This window comes from Haliotis asinina, chromosome 14, assembly GCF_037392515.1.
Source record: "Haliotis asinina isolate JCU_RB_2024 chromosome 14, JCU_Hal_asi_v2, whole genome shotgun sequence".
Lineage (NCBI taxonomy): Eukaryota > Metazoa > Mollusca > Gastropoda > Lepetellida > Haliotidae > Haliotis > Haliotis asinina.
In genome coordinates this window covers 9,586,978-9,605,057 of record NC_090293.1, presented here as the reverse complement: position 1 = coordinate 9,605,057, position 18,080 = coordinate 9,586,978, and the positions used below count along the sequence as shown (strand labels likewise).

Sequence of the window (18,080 nt, the reverse complement as noted above, 5' to 3'; positions counted from 1 at the left end):
AATTATTAATTGCAAAGGCTTTTCTCCGATGTGCATTATATCTCGATCTGTAACGAGACGAGATAAAATGAGTGCTGATTTTGCTATATTCCATGCCAAATGCTCCGGAGAGAGTTGAATAGAACCGAAGGGAAATGGTAGTAAGTCTAGAAATCAGGTTTGATTGTGGATGCCAAATGAAATATTTCTGATCTGATGATACGCAGCATCAAGCTGCCTAAAGACAATGTCAACATTGTGAAAGAATGATGGGGTTTCGTTTTGAAGATGTATGAATTGGTACCATATGTCAAAGTTGTTTATGTTTTGTTTTGCAGTTGATGGAGGATTGTCAAACTGGACATCGTGGTCCATCGTACCCTGCCCCGTCACATGCGGAGTAAATGCCATGACAAATCAAAGCAGATACAGGGAGTGCAACGCCCCTGCTCCAGATGCCGGTGGCAAGAACTGCACTGGTCCACTGATGGAAACCAGCCAAACACTGTGCAGTGTTCCAGCTTGCAGTGGTATGTGATGACAATTGTTTTACATGGCTCTTACTGCCTGCAAAGTATATGTGCAAGTCAGTGTGGGATTTTCGGGGTTAGAAATTTGGTCTATACACTCATTTGTTGACGGTAATTAATTAGCTGTACTCTGAAACTGTTCTGAGCCAATGAATCTCGGAGATGGTATGTTAGTACTGGTTGATGTAATAGAATTGTTGAAACTACCTCCGACTAAAATTCTACAATGACGGGATGTGTATACACATAATTATAAGGATATGTCAGGCATTCTACCAACCAAAATGAAGAGTATTAGAGATGTTTCGGAGGAATTCCTTTTTGTCGTTTTTGCCAAAAGCCTATCGAGAACAAAGTATGTGTATGTCTGGAGGACACTTTTGGACAGACTCCAATGTTCGTTCATCGTAAGAATGAAACTATTGGCTTATTTCCAACCATTAGGCGAAGACAACGTTAGCGACTGGACCCAGTGGAGTTCTCCAGTATGTACAGCCACTTGTGGTCCAGGGGAAGAGGGGCGCATGGAGAGAACCAGGAATTGTGTTGCACCAGCTGATAATATCAGCTGTACAGCCCTGCTTATAGAGACGCAAATGGGAAATTGTGGTCTTCCTAAATGTCCAGGTAAATGTGCAGCTGCTTTCATCCTACCTCTTCTGTGTACTTCCATATGACATCATGTAGTCTTACTCTGAAGTTGAACTGTTTTCGAGTGGAATGTCACATCTAAGTTGCTGGCATACAACAAGTTTTAAAATGTGGATGTTTCTTTCATGAGCGAATTATTAATTGCAAAGGCTTTTCTCCGATGTGCATTATATCTCGATCTGTAACGAGACGAGATAAAATGAGTGCTGATTTTGCTATATTCCATGCCAAATGCTCCGGAGAGAGTTGAATAGAACCGAAGGGAAATGGTAGTAAGTCTAGAAATCAGGTTTGATTGTGGATGCCAAATGAAATATTTCTGATCTGATGATACGCAGCATCAAGCTGCCTAAAGACAATGTCAATATTGTGAAAGAATGATGGGGTTTCGTATTGAAGATATATGAATTGGTACCATTTTTCAAAGTTGTCCATGTTTTGTTTTGCAGTTGATGGAGGATTGTCAAACTGGACATCGTGGTCCATCGTACCCTGCCCCGTCACATGCGGAGTAAATGCCATGACAAATCAAAGCAGATACAGGGAGTGCAACGCCCCTGCTCCAGATGCCGGTGGCAAGAACTGCACTGGTCCACTGATGGAAACCAGCCAAACACTGTGCAGTGTTCCAGCTTGCAGTGGTATGTGATGACAATTGTTTTACATGGCTCTTACTGCCTGCAAAGTATATGTGCAAGTCAGTGTGGGATTTTCGGGGTTAGAAATTTGGTCTATACAGTCGTTTGTTGACGGTAATTAATTAGCTGTACTCTGAAACTGTTCTGAGCCAATGAATCTCGGAGATGGTATGTTAGTACTGGTTGATGTAATAGAATTGTTGAAACTACCTCCGACTAAAATTCTACAATGACGGGATGTGTATACACATAATTATAAGGATAGGTCAGGTATTCTAACAACCAAAATGAAGAGTATTAGAGATGTTTTGGAGGAATTCCTTTTTGTCGTTTTGCCAAAAGCCTATCGAGAACAAAGTATGTGTATGTCTGGAGGACACTTTTGGATAGACTCCAATGTTCGTTCATCGTAAGAATGAAACTATTGGCTTATTTCCAACCATTAGGCGAAGACAACGTTAGCGATTGGACCCAGTGGAGTTCTCCAGTATGTACAGCCACTTGTGGTCCAGAGGAAGAGGGGCGCATGGAGAGAACCAGGAATTGTGTTGCACCAGCTGATAATATCAGCTGTACAGCCCTGCTTATAGAGACGCAAATGGGAAATTGTGGTCTTCCTAAATGTCCAGGTAAATGTGCAGCTGCTTTCATCCTACCTCTTCTGTGTACTTCCATATGATATCACGTAGTCTTACTCTGAAGTTGAACTGTTTTCGAGTGGAATGTCACATCTAAGTTGCTGGCATACAACAAGTTTTAAAATGTGGATGTTTCTTTCATGAGCGAATTATTAATTGCAAAGGCTTTTCTCTGATGTGCATTATATCTCGATCTGTTACGAGATGAAATGAGTGCTGATTTTGCTATATTCCATGCCAAATGCTCCGGAGAGAGTTGAATAGAACCGAAGGGAAATGGTAGTAAATCTAGAAATCAGGTTTGATTGTGGATGCCAAATGAAATATTTCTGATCTGATGATACGCAGCATTAAGCTGCCTAAAGACAATGTCAATATTGTGAAAGAATGATGGGGTTTCGTATTGAAGATATATGAATTAGTACCATATTTGAAAGTTGTCCATGTTTTGTTTTGCAGTTGATGGAGGATTGTCAAACTGGACATCGTGGTCCATCGTACCCTGCCCCGTCACATGCGGAGTAAATGCCATGACAAATCAAAGCAGATACAGGGAGTGCAACGCCCCTGCTCCAGATGCCGGTGGCAAGAACTGCACTGGTCCACTGATGGAAACCAGCCAAACACTGTGCAGTGTTCCAGCTTGCAGTGGTATGTGATGACAATTGTTTTACATGGCTCTTACTGCCTGCAAAGTATATGTGCAAGTCAGTGTGGGATTTTCGGGGTTAGAAATTTGGTCTATACAGTCATTTGTTGACGGTAATTAATTAGCTGTACTCTGAAACTGTTCTGAGCCAATGAATCTCGGAGATGGTATGTTAGTACTGGTTGATGTAATAGAATTGTTGAAACTACCTCCGACTAAAATTCTACAATGACGGGATGTGCATACACATAATTATAAGGATAGGTCAGGTATTCTAACAGCCAAAATGAAGAGTATTAGAGATGTTTTGGAGGAATTCCTTTTTGTCGTTTTGCCAAAAGCCTATCGAGAACAAAGTATGTGTATGTCTGGAAGACACTTTTGGACAGACTCCAATGTTCGTTCATCGTAAGAATGAAACTATTGGCTTATTTCCAACCATTAGGCGAAGACAACGTTAGCGATTGGACCCAGTGGAGTTCTCCAGTATGTACAGCCACTTGTGGTCCAGGGGAAGAGGGGCGCATGGAGAGAACCAGGAATTGTGTTGCACCAGCTGATAATATCAGCTGTACAGCCCTGCTTATAGAGACGCAAATGGGAAATTGTGGTCTTCCTAAATGTCCAGGTAAATGTGCAGCTGCTTTCATTCTACCTCTTCTGTGTACTTCCATATGACATCACGTAGTCTTACTCTGAAGTTGAACTGTTTTCGAGTGGAATGTCACATCTAAGTTGCTGGCATACAACAAGTTTTAAAATGTGGATGTTTCTTTCATGAGCGAATTATTAATTGCAAAGGCTTTTCTCTGATGTGCATTATATCTCGATCTGTTACGAGATGAAATGAGTGCTGATTTTGCTATATTCCATGCCAAATGCTCCGGAGAGAGTTGAATAGAACCGAAGGGAAATGGTAGTAAATCTAGAAATCAGGTTTGATTGTGGATGCCAAATGAAATATTTCTGATCTGATGATACGCAGCATTAAGCTGCCTAAAGACAATGTCAATATTGTGAAAGAATGATGGGGTTTCGTATTGAAGATATATGAATTAGTACCATATTTGAAAGTTGTCCATGTTTTGTTTTGCAGTTGATGGAGGATTGTCAAACTGGACATCGTGGTCCATCGTACCCTGCCCCGTCACATGCGGAGTAAATGCCATGACAAATCAAAGCAGATACAGGGAGTGCAACGCCCCTGCTCCAGATGCCGGTGGCAAGAACTGCACTGGTCCACTGATGGAAACCAGCCAAACACTGTGCAGTGTTCCAGCTTGCAGTGGTATGTGATGACAATTGTTTTACATGGCTCTTACTGCCTGCAAAGTATATGTGCAAGTCAGTGTGGGATTTTCGGGGTTAGAAATTTGGTCTATACAGTCATTTGTTGACGGTAATTAATTAGCTGTACTCTGAAACTGTTCTGAGCCAATGAATCTCGGAGATGGTATGTTAGTACTGGTTGATGTAATAGAATTGTTGAAACTACCTCCGACTAAAATTCTACAATGACGGGATGTGCATACACATAATTATAAGGATAGGTCAGGTATTCTAACAGCCAAAATGAAGAGTATTAGAGATGTTTTGGAGGAATTCCTTTTTGTCGTTTTGCCAAAAGCCTATCGAGAACAAAGTATGTGTATGTCTGGAAGACACTTTTGGACAGACTCCAATGTTCGTTCATCGTAAGAATGAAACTATTGGCTTATTTCCAACCATTAGGCGAAGACAACGTTAGCGATTGGACCCAGTGGAGTTCTCCAGTATGTACAGCCACTTGTGGTCCAGGGGAAGAGGGGCGCATGGAGAGAACCAGGAATTGTGTTGCACCAGCTGATAATATCAGCTGTACAGCCCTGCTTATAGAGACGCAAATGGGAAATTGTGGTCTTCCTAAATGTCCAGGTAAATGTGCAGCTGCTTTCATTCTACCTCTTCTGTGTACTTCCATATGACATCACGTAGTCTTACTCTGAAGTTGAACTGTTTTCGAGTGGAATGTCACATCTAAGTTGCTGGCATACAACAAGTTTTAAAATGTGGATGTTTCTTTCATGAGCGAATTATTAATTGCAAAGGCTTTTCTCCGATGTGCATTATATCTCGATCTGTAACGAGATGAAATGAGTGCTGATTTTGCTATATTCCATGCCAAATGCTCCGGAGAGAGTTGAATAGAACCGAAGGGAAATGGTAGTAAATCTAGAAATCAGGTTTGATTGTGGATGCCAAATGAAATATTTCTGATCTGATGATACGCAGCATCAAGCTGCCTAAAGACAATGTCAATATTGTGAAAGAATGATGGGGTTTCGTATTGAAGATATATGAATTGGTACCATATTTCAAAGTTGTCCATGTTTTGTTTTGCAGTTGATGGAGGATTGTCAAACTGGACATCGTGGTCCATCGTACCCTGCTCCGTCACATGCGGAGTAAATGCCATGACAAATCAAAGCAGATACAGGGAGTGCAACGCCCCTGCTCCAGATGCCGGTGGCAAGAACTGCACTGGTCCACTGATGGAAACCAGCCAAACACTGTGCAGTGTTCCAGCTTGCAGTGGTATGTGATGACAATTGTTTTACATGGCTCTTACTGCCTGCAAAGTATATGTGCAAGTCAGTGTGGGATTTTCGGGGTTAGAAATTTGGTCTATACAGTCGTTTGTTGACGGTAATTAATTAGCTGTACTCTGAAACTGTTCTGAGCCAATGAATCTCGGAGATGGTATGTTAGTACTGGTTGATGTAATAGAATTGTTGAAACTACCTCCGACTAAAATTCTACAATGACGGGATGTGTATACACATAATTATAAGGATAGGTCAGGTATTCTAACAACCAAAATGAAGAGTATTAGAGATGTTTTGGAGGAATTCCTTTTTGTCGTTTTGCCAAAAGCCTATCGAGAACAAAGTATGTTTATGTCTGGAGGACACTTTTGGATAGACTCCAATGTTCGTTCATCGTAAGAATGAAACTATAGGCTTATTTCCAACCATTAGGCGAAGACAACGTTAGCGATTGGACCCAGTGGAGTTCTCCAGTATGTACAGCCACTTGTGGTCCAGGGGAAGAGGGGCGCATGGAGAGAACCAGGAATTGTGTTGCACCAGCTGATAATATCAGCTGTACAGCCCTGCTTATAGAGACGCAAATGGGAAATTGTGGTCTTCCTAAATGTCCAGGTAAATGTGCAGCTGCTTTCATCCTACCTCTTCTGTGTACTTCCATATGATATCACGTAGTCTTACTCTGAAGTTGAACTGTTTTCGAGTGGAATGTCACATCTAAGTTGCTGGCATACAACAAGTTTTAAAATGTGGATGTTTCTTTCATGAGCGAATTATTAATTGCAAAGGCTTTTCTCCGATGTGCATTATATCTCGATCTGAAACGAGATGAAATGAGTGCTGATTTTGCTATATTCCATGCCAAATGCTCCGGAGAGAGTTGAATAGAACCGAAGGGAAATGGTAGTAAATCTAGAAATCAGGTTTGATTGTGGATGCCAAATGAAATATTTCTGATCTGATGATACGCAGCATTAAGCTGCCTAAAGACAATGTCAATATTGTGAAAGAATGATGGGGTTTCGTATTGAAGATATATGAATTGGTACCATATTTCAAAGTTGTCCATGTTTTGTTTTGCAGTTGATGGAGGATTGTCAAACTGGACATCGTGGTCCATCGTACCCTGCCCCGTCACATGCGGAGTAAATGCCATGACAAATCAAAGCAGATACAGGGAGTGCAACGCCCCTGCTCCAGATGCCGGTGGCAAGAACTGCACTGGTCCACTGATGGAAACCAGCCAAACACTGTGCAGTGTTCCAGCTTGCAGTGGTATGTGATGACAATTGTTTTACATGGCTATTTCTGCCTGCAAAGTATATGTGCAAGTCAGTGTGGGATTTTCGGGGTTAGAAATTTGGTCTATACAGTCGTTTGTTGACGGTAATTAATTAGCTGTACTCTGAAACTGTTCTGAGCCAATGAATCTCGGAGATGGTATGTTAGTACTGGTTGATGTAATAGAATTGTTGAAACTACCTCCGACTAAAATTCTACAATGACGGGATGTGTATACACATAATTATAAGGATAGGTCAGGTATTCTAACAACCAAAATGAAGAGTATTAGAGATGTTTTGGAGGAATTCCTTTTTGTCGTTTTGCCAAAAGCCTATCGAGAACAAAGTATGTGTATGTCTGGAGGACACTTTTGGATAGACTCCAATGTTCGTTCATCGTAAAAATGAAACTATTGGCTTATTTCCAACCATTAGGCGAAGACAACGTTAGCGATTGGACCCAGTGGAGTTCTCCAGTATGTACAGCCACTTGTGGTCCAGGGGAAGAGGGGCGCATGGAGAGAACCAGGAATTGTGTTGCACCAGCTGATAATATCAGCTGTACAGCCCTGCTTATAGAGACGCAAATAGGAAATTGTGGTCTTCCTAAATGTCCAGGTAAATGTGCAGCTGCTTTCATCCTACCTCTTCTGTGTACTTCCATATGATATCACGTAGTCTTACTCTGAAGTTGAACTGTTTTCGAGTGGAATGTCACATCTAAGTTGCTGGCATACAACAAGTTTTAAAATGTGGATGTTTCTTTCATGAGCGAATTATTAATTGCAAAGGCTTTTCTCCGATGTGCATTATATCTCGATCTGTAACGAGATGAAATGAGTGCTGATTTTGCTATATTCCATGCCAAATGCTCCGGAGAGAGTTGAATGGAACCGAAGGGAAATGGTAGTAAATCTAGAAATCAGGTTTGATTGTGGATGCCAAATGAAATATTTCTGATCTGACGATACGCAGCATTAAGCTGCCTAAAGACAATGTCAATATTGTGAAAGAATGATGGGGTTTCGTATTGAAGATATATGAATTGGTACCATATTTCAAAGTTGTCCATGTTTTGTTTTGCAGTTGATGGAGGATTGTCAAACTGGACATCGTGGTCCATCGTACCCTGCCCCGTCACATGCGGAGTAAATGCCATGACAAATCAAAGCAGATACAGGGAGTGCAACGCCCCTGCTCCAGATGCCGGTGGCAAGAACTGCACTGGTCCACTGATGGAAACCAGCCAAACACTGTGCAGTGTTCCAGCTTGCAGTGGTATGTGATGACAATTGTTTTACATGGCTATTTCTGCCTGCAAAGTATATGTGCAAGTCAGTGTGGGATTTTCGGGGTTAGAAATTTGGTCTATACAGTCGTTTGTTGACGGTAATTAATTAGCTGTACTCTGAAACTGTTCTGAGCCAATGAATCTCGGAGATGGTATGTTAGTACTGGTTGATGTAATAGAATTGTTGAAACTACCTCCGACTAAAATTCTACAATGACGGGATGTGTATACACATAATTATAAGGATAGGTCAGGTATTCTAACAACCAAAATGAAGAGTATTAGAGATGTTTTGGAGGAATTCCTTTTTGTCGTTTTGCCAAAAGCCTATCGAGAACAAAGTATGTGTATGTCTGGAGGACACTTTTGGATAGACTCCAATGTTCGTTCATCGTAAGAATGAAACTATTGGCTTATTTCCAACCATTAGGCGAAGACAACGTTAGCGATTGGACCCAGTGGAGTTCTCCAGTATGTACAGCCACTTGTGGTCCAGGGGAAGAGGGGCGCATGGAGAGAACCAGGAATTGTGTTGCACCAGCTGATAATATCAGCTGTACAGCCCTGCTTATAGAGACGCAAATGGGAAATTGTGGTCTTCCTAAATGTCCAGGTAAATGTGCAGCTGCTTTCATCCTACCTCTTCTGTGTACTTCCATATGATATCACGTAGTCTTACTCTGAAGTTGAACTGTTTTCGAGTGGAATGTCACATCTAAGTTGCTGGCATACAACAAGTTTTAAAATGTGGATGTTTCTTTCATGAGCGAATTATTAATTGCAAAGGCTTTTCTCCGATGTGCATTATATCTCGATCTGAAACGAGATGAAATGAGTGCTGATTTTGCTATATTCCATGCCAAATGCTCCGGAGAGAGTTGAATAGAACCGAAGGGAAATGGTAGTAAATCTAGAAATCAGGTTTGATTGTGGATGCCAAATGAAATATTTCTGATCTGATGATACGCAGCATTAAGCTGCCTAAAGACAATGTCAATATTGTGAAAGAATGATGGGGTTTCGTATTGAAGATATATGAATTGGTACCATATTTCAAAGTTGTCCATGTTTTGTTTTGCAGTTGATGGAGGATTGTCAAACTGGACATCGTGGTCCATCGTACCCTGCCCCGTCACATGCGGAGTAAATGCCATGACAAATCAAAGCAGATACAGGGAGTGCAACGCCCCTGCTCCAGATGCCGGTGGCAAGAACTGCACTGGTCCACTGATGGAAACCAGCCAAACACTGTGCAGTGTTCCAGCTTGCAGTGGTATGTGATGACAATTGTTTTACATGGCTATTTCTGCCTGCAAAGTATATGTGCAAGTCAGTGTGGGATTTTCGGGGTTAGAAATTTGGTCTATACAGTCGTTTGTTGACGGTAATTAATTAGCTGTACTCTGAAACTGTTCTGAGCCAATGAATCTCGGAGATGGTATGTTAGTACTGGTTGATGTAATAGAATTGTTGAAACTACCTCCGACTAAAATTCTACAATGACGGGATGTGTATACACATAATTATAAGGATAGGTCAGGTATTCTAACAACCAAAATGAAGAGTATTAGAGATGTTTTGGAGGAATTCCTTTTTGTCGTTTTGCCAAAAGCCTATCGAGAACAAAGTATGTGTATGTCTGGAGGACACTTTTGGATAGACTCCAATGTTCGTTCATCGTAAGAATGAAACTATTGGCTTATTTCCAACCATTAGGCGAAGACAACGTTAGCGATTGGACCCAGTGGAGTTCTCCAGTATGTACAGCCACTTGTGGTCCAGGGGAAGAGGGGCGCATGGAGAGAACCAGGAATTGTGTTGCACCAGCTGATAATATCAGCTGTACAGCCCTGCTTATAGAGACGCAAATGGGAAATTGTGGTCTTCCTAAATGTCCAGGTAAATGTGCAGCTGCTTTCATCCTACCTCTTCTGTGTACTTCCATATGATATCACGTAGTCTTACTCTGAAGTTGAACTGTTTTCGAGTGGAATGTCACATCTAAGTTGCTGGCATACAACAAGTTTTAAAATGTGGATGTTTCTTTCATGAGCGAATTATTAATTGCAAAGGCTTTTCTCCGATGTGCCTTGTATCTCGATCTGTAACGAGATGAAATGAGTGCTGATTTTGCTATATTCCATGCCAAATCCTCCGGAGAGAGTTGAATAGAACGGAAGGGAAATGGTAGTAAATCTAGAAATCAGGTTTGATTGTGGATGCCAAATGAAATATTTCTTATCTGATGATACGCAGCATTAAGCTGCCTAAAGACAATGTCAATATTGTGAAAGAATGATGGGGTTTCGTATTGAAGATATATGAATTGGTACCATATTTCAAAGTTGTCCATGTTTTGTTTTGCAGTTGATGGAGGATTGTCAAACTGGACATCGTGGTCCATCGCACCCTGCCCCGTCACATGCGGAGTAAATGCCATGACAAATCAAAGCAGATACAGGGAGTGCAACGCCCCTGCTCCAGATGCCGGTGGCAAGAACTGCACTGGTCCACTGATGGAAACCAGCCAAACACTGTGCAGTGTTCCAGCTTGCAGTGGTATGTGATGACAATTGTTTTACATGGCTCTTACTGCCTGCAAAGTATATGTGCAAGTCAGTGTGGGATTTTCGGGGTTAGAAATTTGGTCTATACAGTCGTTTGTTGACGGTAATTAATTAGCTGTACTCTGAAACTGTTCTGAGCCAATGAATCTCGGAGATGGTATGTTAGTACTGGTTGATGTAATAGAATTGTTGAAACTACCTCCGACTAAAATTCTACAATGACGGGATGTGTATACACATAATTATAAGGATAGGTCAGGTATTCTAACAACCAAAATGAAGAGTATTAGAGATGTTTTGGAGGAATTCCTTTTTGTCGTTTTGCCCAAAGCCTATCGAGAACAAAGTATATGTATGTCTGGAGGACACTTTTGGATAGACTCCAATGTTCGTTCATCGTAAGAATGAAACTGTTGGCTTATTTCCAACCATTAGGCGAAGACAACGTTAGCGATTGGACCCAGTGGAGTTCTCCAGTATGTACAGCCACTTGTGGTCCAGGGGAAGAGGGGCGCATGGAGAGAACCAGGAATTGTGTTGCACCAGCTGATAATATCAGCTGTACAGCCCTGCTTATAGAGACGCAAATGGGAAATTGTGGTCTTCCTAAATGTCCAGGTAAATGTGCAGCTGCTTTCATCCTACCTCTTCTGTGTACTTCCATATGATATCACGTAGTCTTACTCTGAAGTTGAACTGTTTTCGAGTGGAATGTCACATCTAAGTTGCTGGCATACAACAAGTTTTAAAATGTGGATGTTTCTTTCATGAGCGAATTATTAATTGCAAAGGCTTTTCTCCGATGTGCCTTGTATCTCGATCTGTAACGAGATGAAATGAGTGCTGATTTTGCTATATTCCATGCCAAATCCTCCGGAGAGAGTTGAATAGAACGGAAGGGAAATGGTAGTAAATCTAGAAATCAGGTTTGATTGTGGATGCCAAATGAAATATTTCTTATCTGATGATACGCAGCATTAAGCTGCCTAAAGACAATGTCAATATTGTGAAAGAATGATGGGGTTTCGTATTGAAGATATATGAATTGGTACCATATTTCAAAGTTGTCCATGTTTTGTTTTGCAGTTGATGGAGGATTGTCAAACTGGACATCGTGGTCCATCGCACCCTGCCCCGTCACATGCGGAGTAAATGCCATGACAAATCAAAGCAGATACAGGGAGTGCAACGCCCCTGCTCCAGATGCCGGTGGCAAGAACTGCACTGGTCCACTGATGGAAACCAGCCAAACACTGTGCAGTGTTCCAGCTTGCAGTGGTATGTGATGACAATTGTTTTACATGGCTCTTACTGCCTGCAAAGTATATGTGCAAGTCAGTGTGGGATTTTCGGGGTTAGAAATTTGGTCTATACAGTCGTTTGTTGACGGTAATTAATTAGCTGTACTCTGAAACTGTTCTGAGCCAATGAATCTCGGAGATGGTATGTTAGTACTGGTTGATGTAATAGAATTGTTGAAACTACCTCCGACTAAAATTCTACAATGACGGGATGTGTATACACATAATTATAAGGATAGGTCAGGTATTCTAACAACCAAACTGAAGAGTATTAGAGATGTTTTGGAGGAATTCCTTTTTGTCGTTTTGCCAATAGCCTATCGAGAACAAAGTATGTGTATGTCTGGAGGACACTTTTGGATAGACTCCAATGTTCGTTCATCGTAAGAATGAAACTATTGGCTTATTTCCAATCATTAGGCGAAGACAACGTTAGCGATTGGACCCAGTGGAGTTCTCCAGTATGTACAGCCACTTGTGGTCCAGGGGAAGAGGGGCGCATGGAGAGAACCAGGAATTGTGTTGCACCAGCTGATAATATCAGCTGTACAGCCCTGCTTATAGAGACGCAAATGGGAAATTGTGGTCTTCCTAAATGTCCAGGTAAATGTGCAGCTGCTTTCATCCTACCTCTTCTGTGTACTTCCATATGATATCACGTAGTCTTACTCTGAAGTTGAACTGTTTTCGAGTGGAATGTCACATCTAAGTTGCTGGCATACAACAAGTTTTAAAATGTGGATGTTTCTTTCATGAGCGAATTATTAATTGCAAAGGCTTTTCTCCGATGTGCCTTGTATCTCGATCTGTAACGAGATGAAATGAGTGCTGATTTTGCTATATTCCATGCCAAATCCTCCGGAGAGAGTTGAATAGAACGGAAGGGAAATGGTAGTAAATCTAGAAATCAGGTTTGATTGTGGATGCCAAATGAAATATTTCTTATCTGATGATACGCAGCATTAAGCTGCCTAAAGACAATGTCAATATTGTGAAAGAATGATGGGGTTTCGTATTGAAGATATATGAATTGGTACCATATTTCAAAGTTGTCCATGTTTTGTTTTGCAGTTGATGGAGGATTGTCAAACTGGACATCGTGGTCCATCGCACCCTGCCCCGTCACATGCGGAGTAAATGCCATGACAAATCAAAGCAGATACAGGGAGTGCAACGCCCCTGCTCCAGATGCCGGTGGCAAGAACTGCACTGGTCCACTGATGGAAACCAGCCAAACACTGTGCAGTGTTCCAGCTTGCAGTGGTATGTGATGACAATTGTTTTACATGGCTCTTACTGCCTGCAAAGTATATGTGCAAGTCAGTGTGGGATTTTCGGGGTTAGAAATTTGGTCTATACAGTCGTTTGTTGACGGTAATTAATTAGCTGTACTCTGAAACTGTTCTGAGCCAATGAATCTCGGAGATGGTATGTTAGTACTGGTTGATGTAATAGAATTGTTGAAACTACCTCCGACTAAAATTCTACAATGACGGGATGTGTATACACATAATTATAAGGATAGGTCAGGTATTCTAACAACCAAACTGAAGAGTATTAGAGATGTTTTGGAGGAATTCCTTTTTGTCGTTTTGCCAATAGCCTATCGAGAACAAAGTATGTGTATGTCTGGAGGACACTTTTGGATAGACTCCAATGTTCGTTCATCGTAAGAATGAAACTATTGGCTTATTTCCAATCATTAGGCGAAGACAACGTTAGCGATTGGACCCAGTGGAGTTCTCCAGTATGTACAGCCACTTGTGGTCCAGGGGAAGAGGGGCGCATGGAGAGAACCAGGAATTGTGTTGCACCAGCTGATAATATCAGCTGTACAGCCCTGCTTATAGAGACGCAAATAGGAAATTGTGGTCTTCCTAAATGTCCAGGTAAATGTGCAGCTGCTTTCATCCTACCTCTTCTGTGTACTTCCATATGATATCACGTAGTCTTACTCTGAAGTTGAACTGTTTTCGAGTGGAATGTCACATCTAAGTTGCTGGCATACAACAAGTTTTAAAATGTGGATGTTTCTTTCATGAGCGAATTATTAATTGCAAAGGCTTTTCTCCGATGTGCATTATATCTCGATCTGTAACGAGATGAAATGAGTGCTGATTTTGCTATATTCCATGCCAAATGCTCCGGAGAGAGTTGAATGGAACCGAAGGGAAATGGTAGTAAATCTAGAAATCAGGTTTGATTGTGGATGCCAAATGAAATATTTCTGATCTGACGATACGCAGCATTAAGCTGCCTAAAGACAATGTCAATATTGTGAAAGAATGATGGGGTTTCGTATTGAAGATATATGAATTGGTACCATATTTCAAAGTTGTCCACGTTTTGTTTTGCAGTTGATGGAGGATTGTCAAACTGGACATCGTGGTCCATCGTACCCTGCCCCGTCACATGCGGAGTAAATGCCATGACAAATCAAAGCAGATACAGGGAGTGCAACGCCCCTGCTCCAGATGCCGGTGGCAAGAACTGCACTGGTCCACTGATGGAAACCAGCCAAACACTGTGCAGTGTTCCAGCTTGCAGTGGTATGTGATGACAATTGTTTTACATGGCTCTTACTGCCTGCAAAGTATATGTGCAAGTCAGTGTGGGATTTTCGGGGTTAGAAATTTGGTCTATACAGTCGTTTGTTGACGGTAATTAATTAGCTGTACTCTGAAACTGTTCTGAGCCAATGAATCTCGGAGATGGTATGTTAGTACTGGTTGATGTAATAGAATTGTTGAAACTACCTCCGACTAAAATTCTACAATGACGGGATGTGTATACACATAATTATAAGGATAGGTCAGGTATTCTAACAACCAAAATGAAGAGTATTAGAGATGTTTTGGAGGAATTCCTTTTTGTCGTTTTGCCAAAAGCCTATCGAGAACAAAGTATGTGTATGTCTGGAGGACACTTTTGGATAGACTCCAATGTTCGTTCATCGTAAGAATGAAACTATTGGCTTATTTCCAATCATTAGGCGAAGACAACGTTAGCGATTGGACCCAGTGGAGTTCTCCAGTATGTACAGCCACTTGTGGTCCAGGGGAAGAGGGGCGCATGGAGAGAACCAGGAATTGTGTTGCACCAGCTGATAATATCAGCTGTACAGCCCTGCTTATAGAGACGCAAATGGGAAATTGTGGTCTTCCTAAATGTCCAGGTAAATGTGCAGCTGCTTTCATCCTACCTCTTCTGTGTACTTCCATATGATATCACGTAGTCTTACTCTGAAGTTGAACTGTTTTCGAGTGGAATGTCACATCTAAGTTGCTGGCATACAACAAGTTTTAAAATGTGGATGTTTCTTTCATGAGCGAATTATTAATTGCAAAGGCTTTTCTCCGATGTGCATTATATCTCGATCTGTAACGAGACGAGATAAAATGAGTGCTGATTTTGCTATATTCCATGCCAAATGCTCCGGAGAGAGTTGAATAGAACCGAAGGGAAATGGTAGTAAACCTAGAAATCAGGTTTGATTGTGGATGCCAAATGAAATATTTCTGATCTGATGATACGCAGCATTAAGCTGCCTAAAGACAATGTCAATATTGTGAAAGAATGATGGGGTTTCGTATTGAAGATATATGAATTGGTACCATATTTCAAAGTTGTCCATGTTTTGTTTTGCAGTTGATGGAGGATTGTCAAACTGGACATCGTGGTCCATCGTACCCTGCCCCGTCACATGCGGAGTAAATGCCATGACAAATCAAAGCAGATACAGGGAGTGCAACGCCCCTGCTCCAGATGCCGGTGGCAAGAACTGCACTCGTCCACTGATGGAAACCAGCCAAACACTGTGCAGTGTTCCAGCTTGCAGTGGTATGTGATGACAATTGTTTTACATGGCTCTTACTGCCTGCAAAGTATATGTGCAAGTCAGTGTGGGATTTTCGGGGTTAGAAATTTGGTCTATACAGTCGTTTGTTGACGGTAATTAATTAGCTGTACTCTGAAACTGTTCTGAGCCAATGAATCTCGGAGATGGTATGTTAGTACTGGTTGATGTAATAGAATTGTTGAAACTACCTCCGACTAAAATTCTACAATGACGGGATGTGTATACACATAATTATAAGGATAGGTCAGGTATTCTAACAACCAAAATGAAGAGTATTAGAGATGTTTTGGAGGAATTCCTTTTTGTCGTTTTGCCAAAAGCCTATCGAGAACAAAGTATGTGTATGTCTGGAGGACACTTTTGGATAGACTCCAATGTTCGTTCATCGTAAGAATGAAACTATTGGCTTATTTCCAACCATTAGGCGAAGACAACGTTAGCGATTGGACCCAGTGGAGTTCTCCAGTATGTACAGCCGCTTGTGGTCCAGGGGAAGAGGGGCGCATGGAGAGAACCAGGAATTGTGTTGCACCAGCTGATAATATCAGCTGTACAGCCCTGCTTATAGAGACGCAAATGGGAAATTGTGGTCTTCCTAAATGCCCAGGTAAATGTGCAGCTGCTTTCATCCTACCTCTTCTGTGTACTTTCACATGATATCACGTAGTCTTACTCTGAAGTTGAGCTGTTTTCGAGTGGAATGTCACATCTAAGTTGCTGGCATACAACAAGTTTTAAAATGTGGATGTTTCTTTCATGAGCGAATTATTAATTGCAAAGGCTTTTCTCCGATGTGCATTATATCTCGATCTGTAACGAGAAGAAATGAGTGCTGATTTTGCTATATTCCATGCCAAATGCTCCGGAGAGAGTTGAATAGAACCGAAGGGAAATGGTAGTAAGTCTAGAAATCAGGTTTGATTGTGGATGCCAAATGAAATATTTCTGATCTGATGATACGCAGCATTAAGCTGCCTAAAGACAATGTCAATATTGTGAAAGAATGATGGGGTTTCGTATTGAAGATATATGAATTGGTACCATATTTCAAAGTTGTCCATGTTTTGTTTTGCAGTTGATGGAGGATTGTCAAACTGGACATCGTGGTCCATCGTACCCTGCCCCGTCACATGCGGAGTAAATGCCATGACAAATCAAAGCAGATACAGGGAGTGCAACGCCCCTGCTCCAGATGCCGGTGGCAAGAACTGCACTGGTCCACTGATGGAAACCAGCCAAACACTGTGCAGTGTTCCAGCTTGCAGTGGTATGTGATGACAATTGTTTTACATGGCTCTTACTGCCTGCAAAGTATATGTGCAAGTCAGTGTGGGATTTTCGGGGTTAGAAATTTGGTCTATACAGTCGTTTGTTGACGGTAATTAATTAGCTGTACTCTGAAACTGTTCTGAGCCAATGAATCTCGGAGATGGTATGTTAGTACTGGTTGATGTAATAGAATTGTTGAAACTACCTCCGACTAAAATTCTACAATGACGGGATGTGTATACACATAATTATAAGGATAGGTCAGGTATTCTAACAGCCAAAATGAAGAGTATTAGAGATGTTTTGGAGGAATTCCTTTTTGTCGTTTTGCCCAAAGCCTATCGAGAACAAAGTATGTTTATGTCTGGAGGACACTTTTGGACAGACTCCAATGTTCGTTCATCGTAAGAATGAAACTATTGGCTTATTTCCAACCATTAGGCGAAGACAACGTTAGCGATTGGACCCAGTGGAGTTCTCCAGTATGTACAGCCACTTGTGGTCCAGGGGAAGAGGGGCGCATGGAGAGAACCAGGAATTGTGTTGCACCAGCTGATAATATCAGCTGTACAGCCCTGCTTATAGAGACGCAAATGGGAAATTGTGGTCTTCCTAAATGTCCAGGTAAATGTGCAGCTGCTTTCATCCTACCTCTTCTGTGTACTTCCATATGATATCACGTAGTCTTGCTCTGAAGTTGAGCTGTTTTCGAGTGGAATGTCACATCTAAGTTGCTGGCATACAACAAGCTTTAAAATGTAGATGTTTCTTTCATGAGCGAATTATTAATTGCAAAAGCTTTTCTCCGATGTGCATTATATCTCGATCTGTAACGAGATG

The 18,080-nt window shown here is 41.5% G+C and overlaps 1 protein-coding gene across 1 annotated transcript; it reads left to right on the top strand.

The window, feature by feature from the left end:
• Positions 1 to 388: 388 nt before the first annotated feature.
• Positions 389 to 17,914, top strand: LOC137262077 (SCO-spondin-like). Its single transcript, XM_067799861.1, has 28 exons — positions 389 to 509; positions 954 to 1,136; positions 1,610 to 1,801; positions 2,245 to 2,427; positions 2,896 to 3,087; positions 3,531 to 3,713; positions 4,182 to 4,373; positions 4,817 to 4,999; positions 5,468 to 5,659; positions 6,103 to 6,285; positions 6,754 to 6,945; positions 7,389 to 7,571; positions 8,040 to 8,231; positions 8,675 to 8,893; positions 9,326 to 9,517; positions 9,961 to 10,143; positions 10,612 to 10,803; positions 11,247 to 11,429; positions 11,898 to 12,089; positions 12,533 to 12,715; positions 13,184 to 13,375; positions 13,819 to 14,001; positions 14,470 to 14,661; positions 15,105 to 15,287; positions 15,761 to 15,952; positions 16,396 to 16,578; positions 17,047 to 17,238; positions 17,682 to 17,914. The coding sequence occupies exons 1-28, from the start codon at positions 389 to 391 to the stop codon at positions 17,912 to 17,914; spliced, it is 5,265 nt and encodes a 1,754-aa protein (XP_067655962.1).
• The last annotated feature ends 166 nt before the right edge of the window (positions 17,915 to 18,080 follow it).

Coding starts and splice junctions, on each gene's coding strand:
- LOC137262077 (XM_067799861.1), top strand. CDS start 389: ATGACAAATCAAAGCAGATACAGGGAGTGCAACGCCCCTGCTCCAGAT. Junction 8,894..9,325: donor TTTCATCCTACCTCTTCTGT/GTACTTCCATAT, acceptor TTTGTTTTGCAG/TTGATGGAGGATTGTCAAAC. Junction 14,662..15,104: donor CAGTGTTCCAGCTTGCAGTG/GTATGTGATGAC, acceptor TCCAATCATTAG/GCGAAGACAACGTTAGCGAT.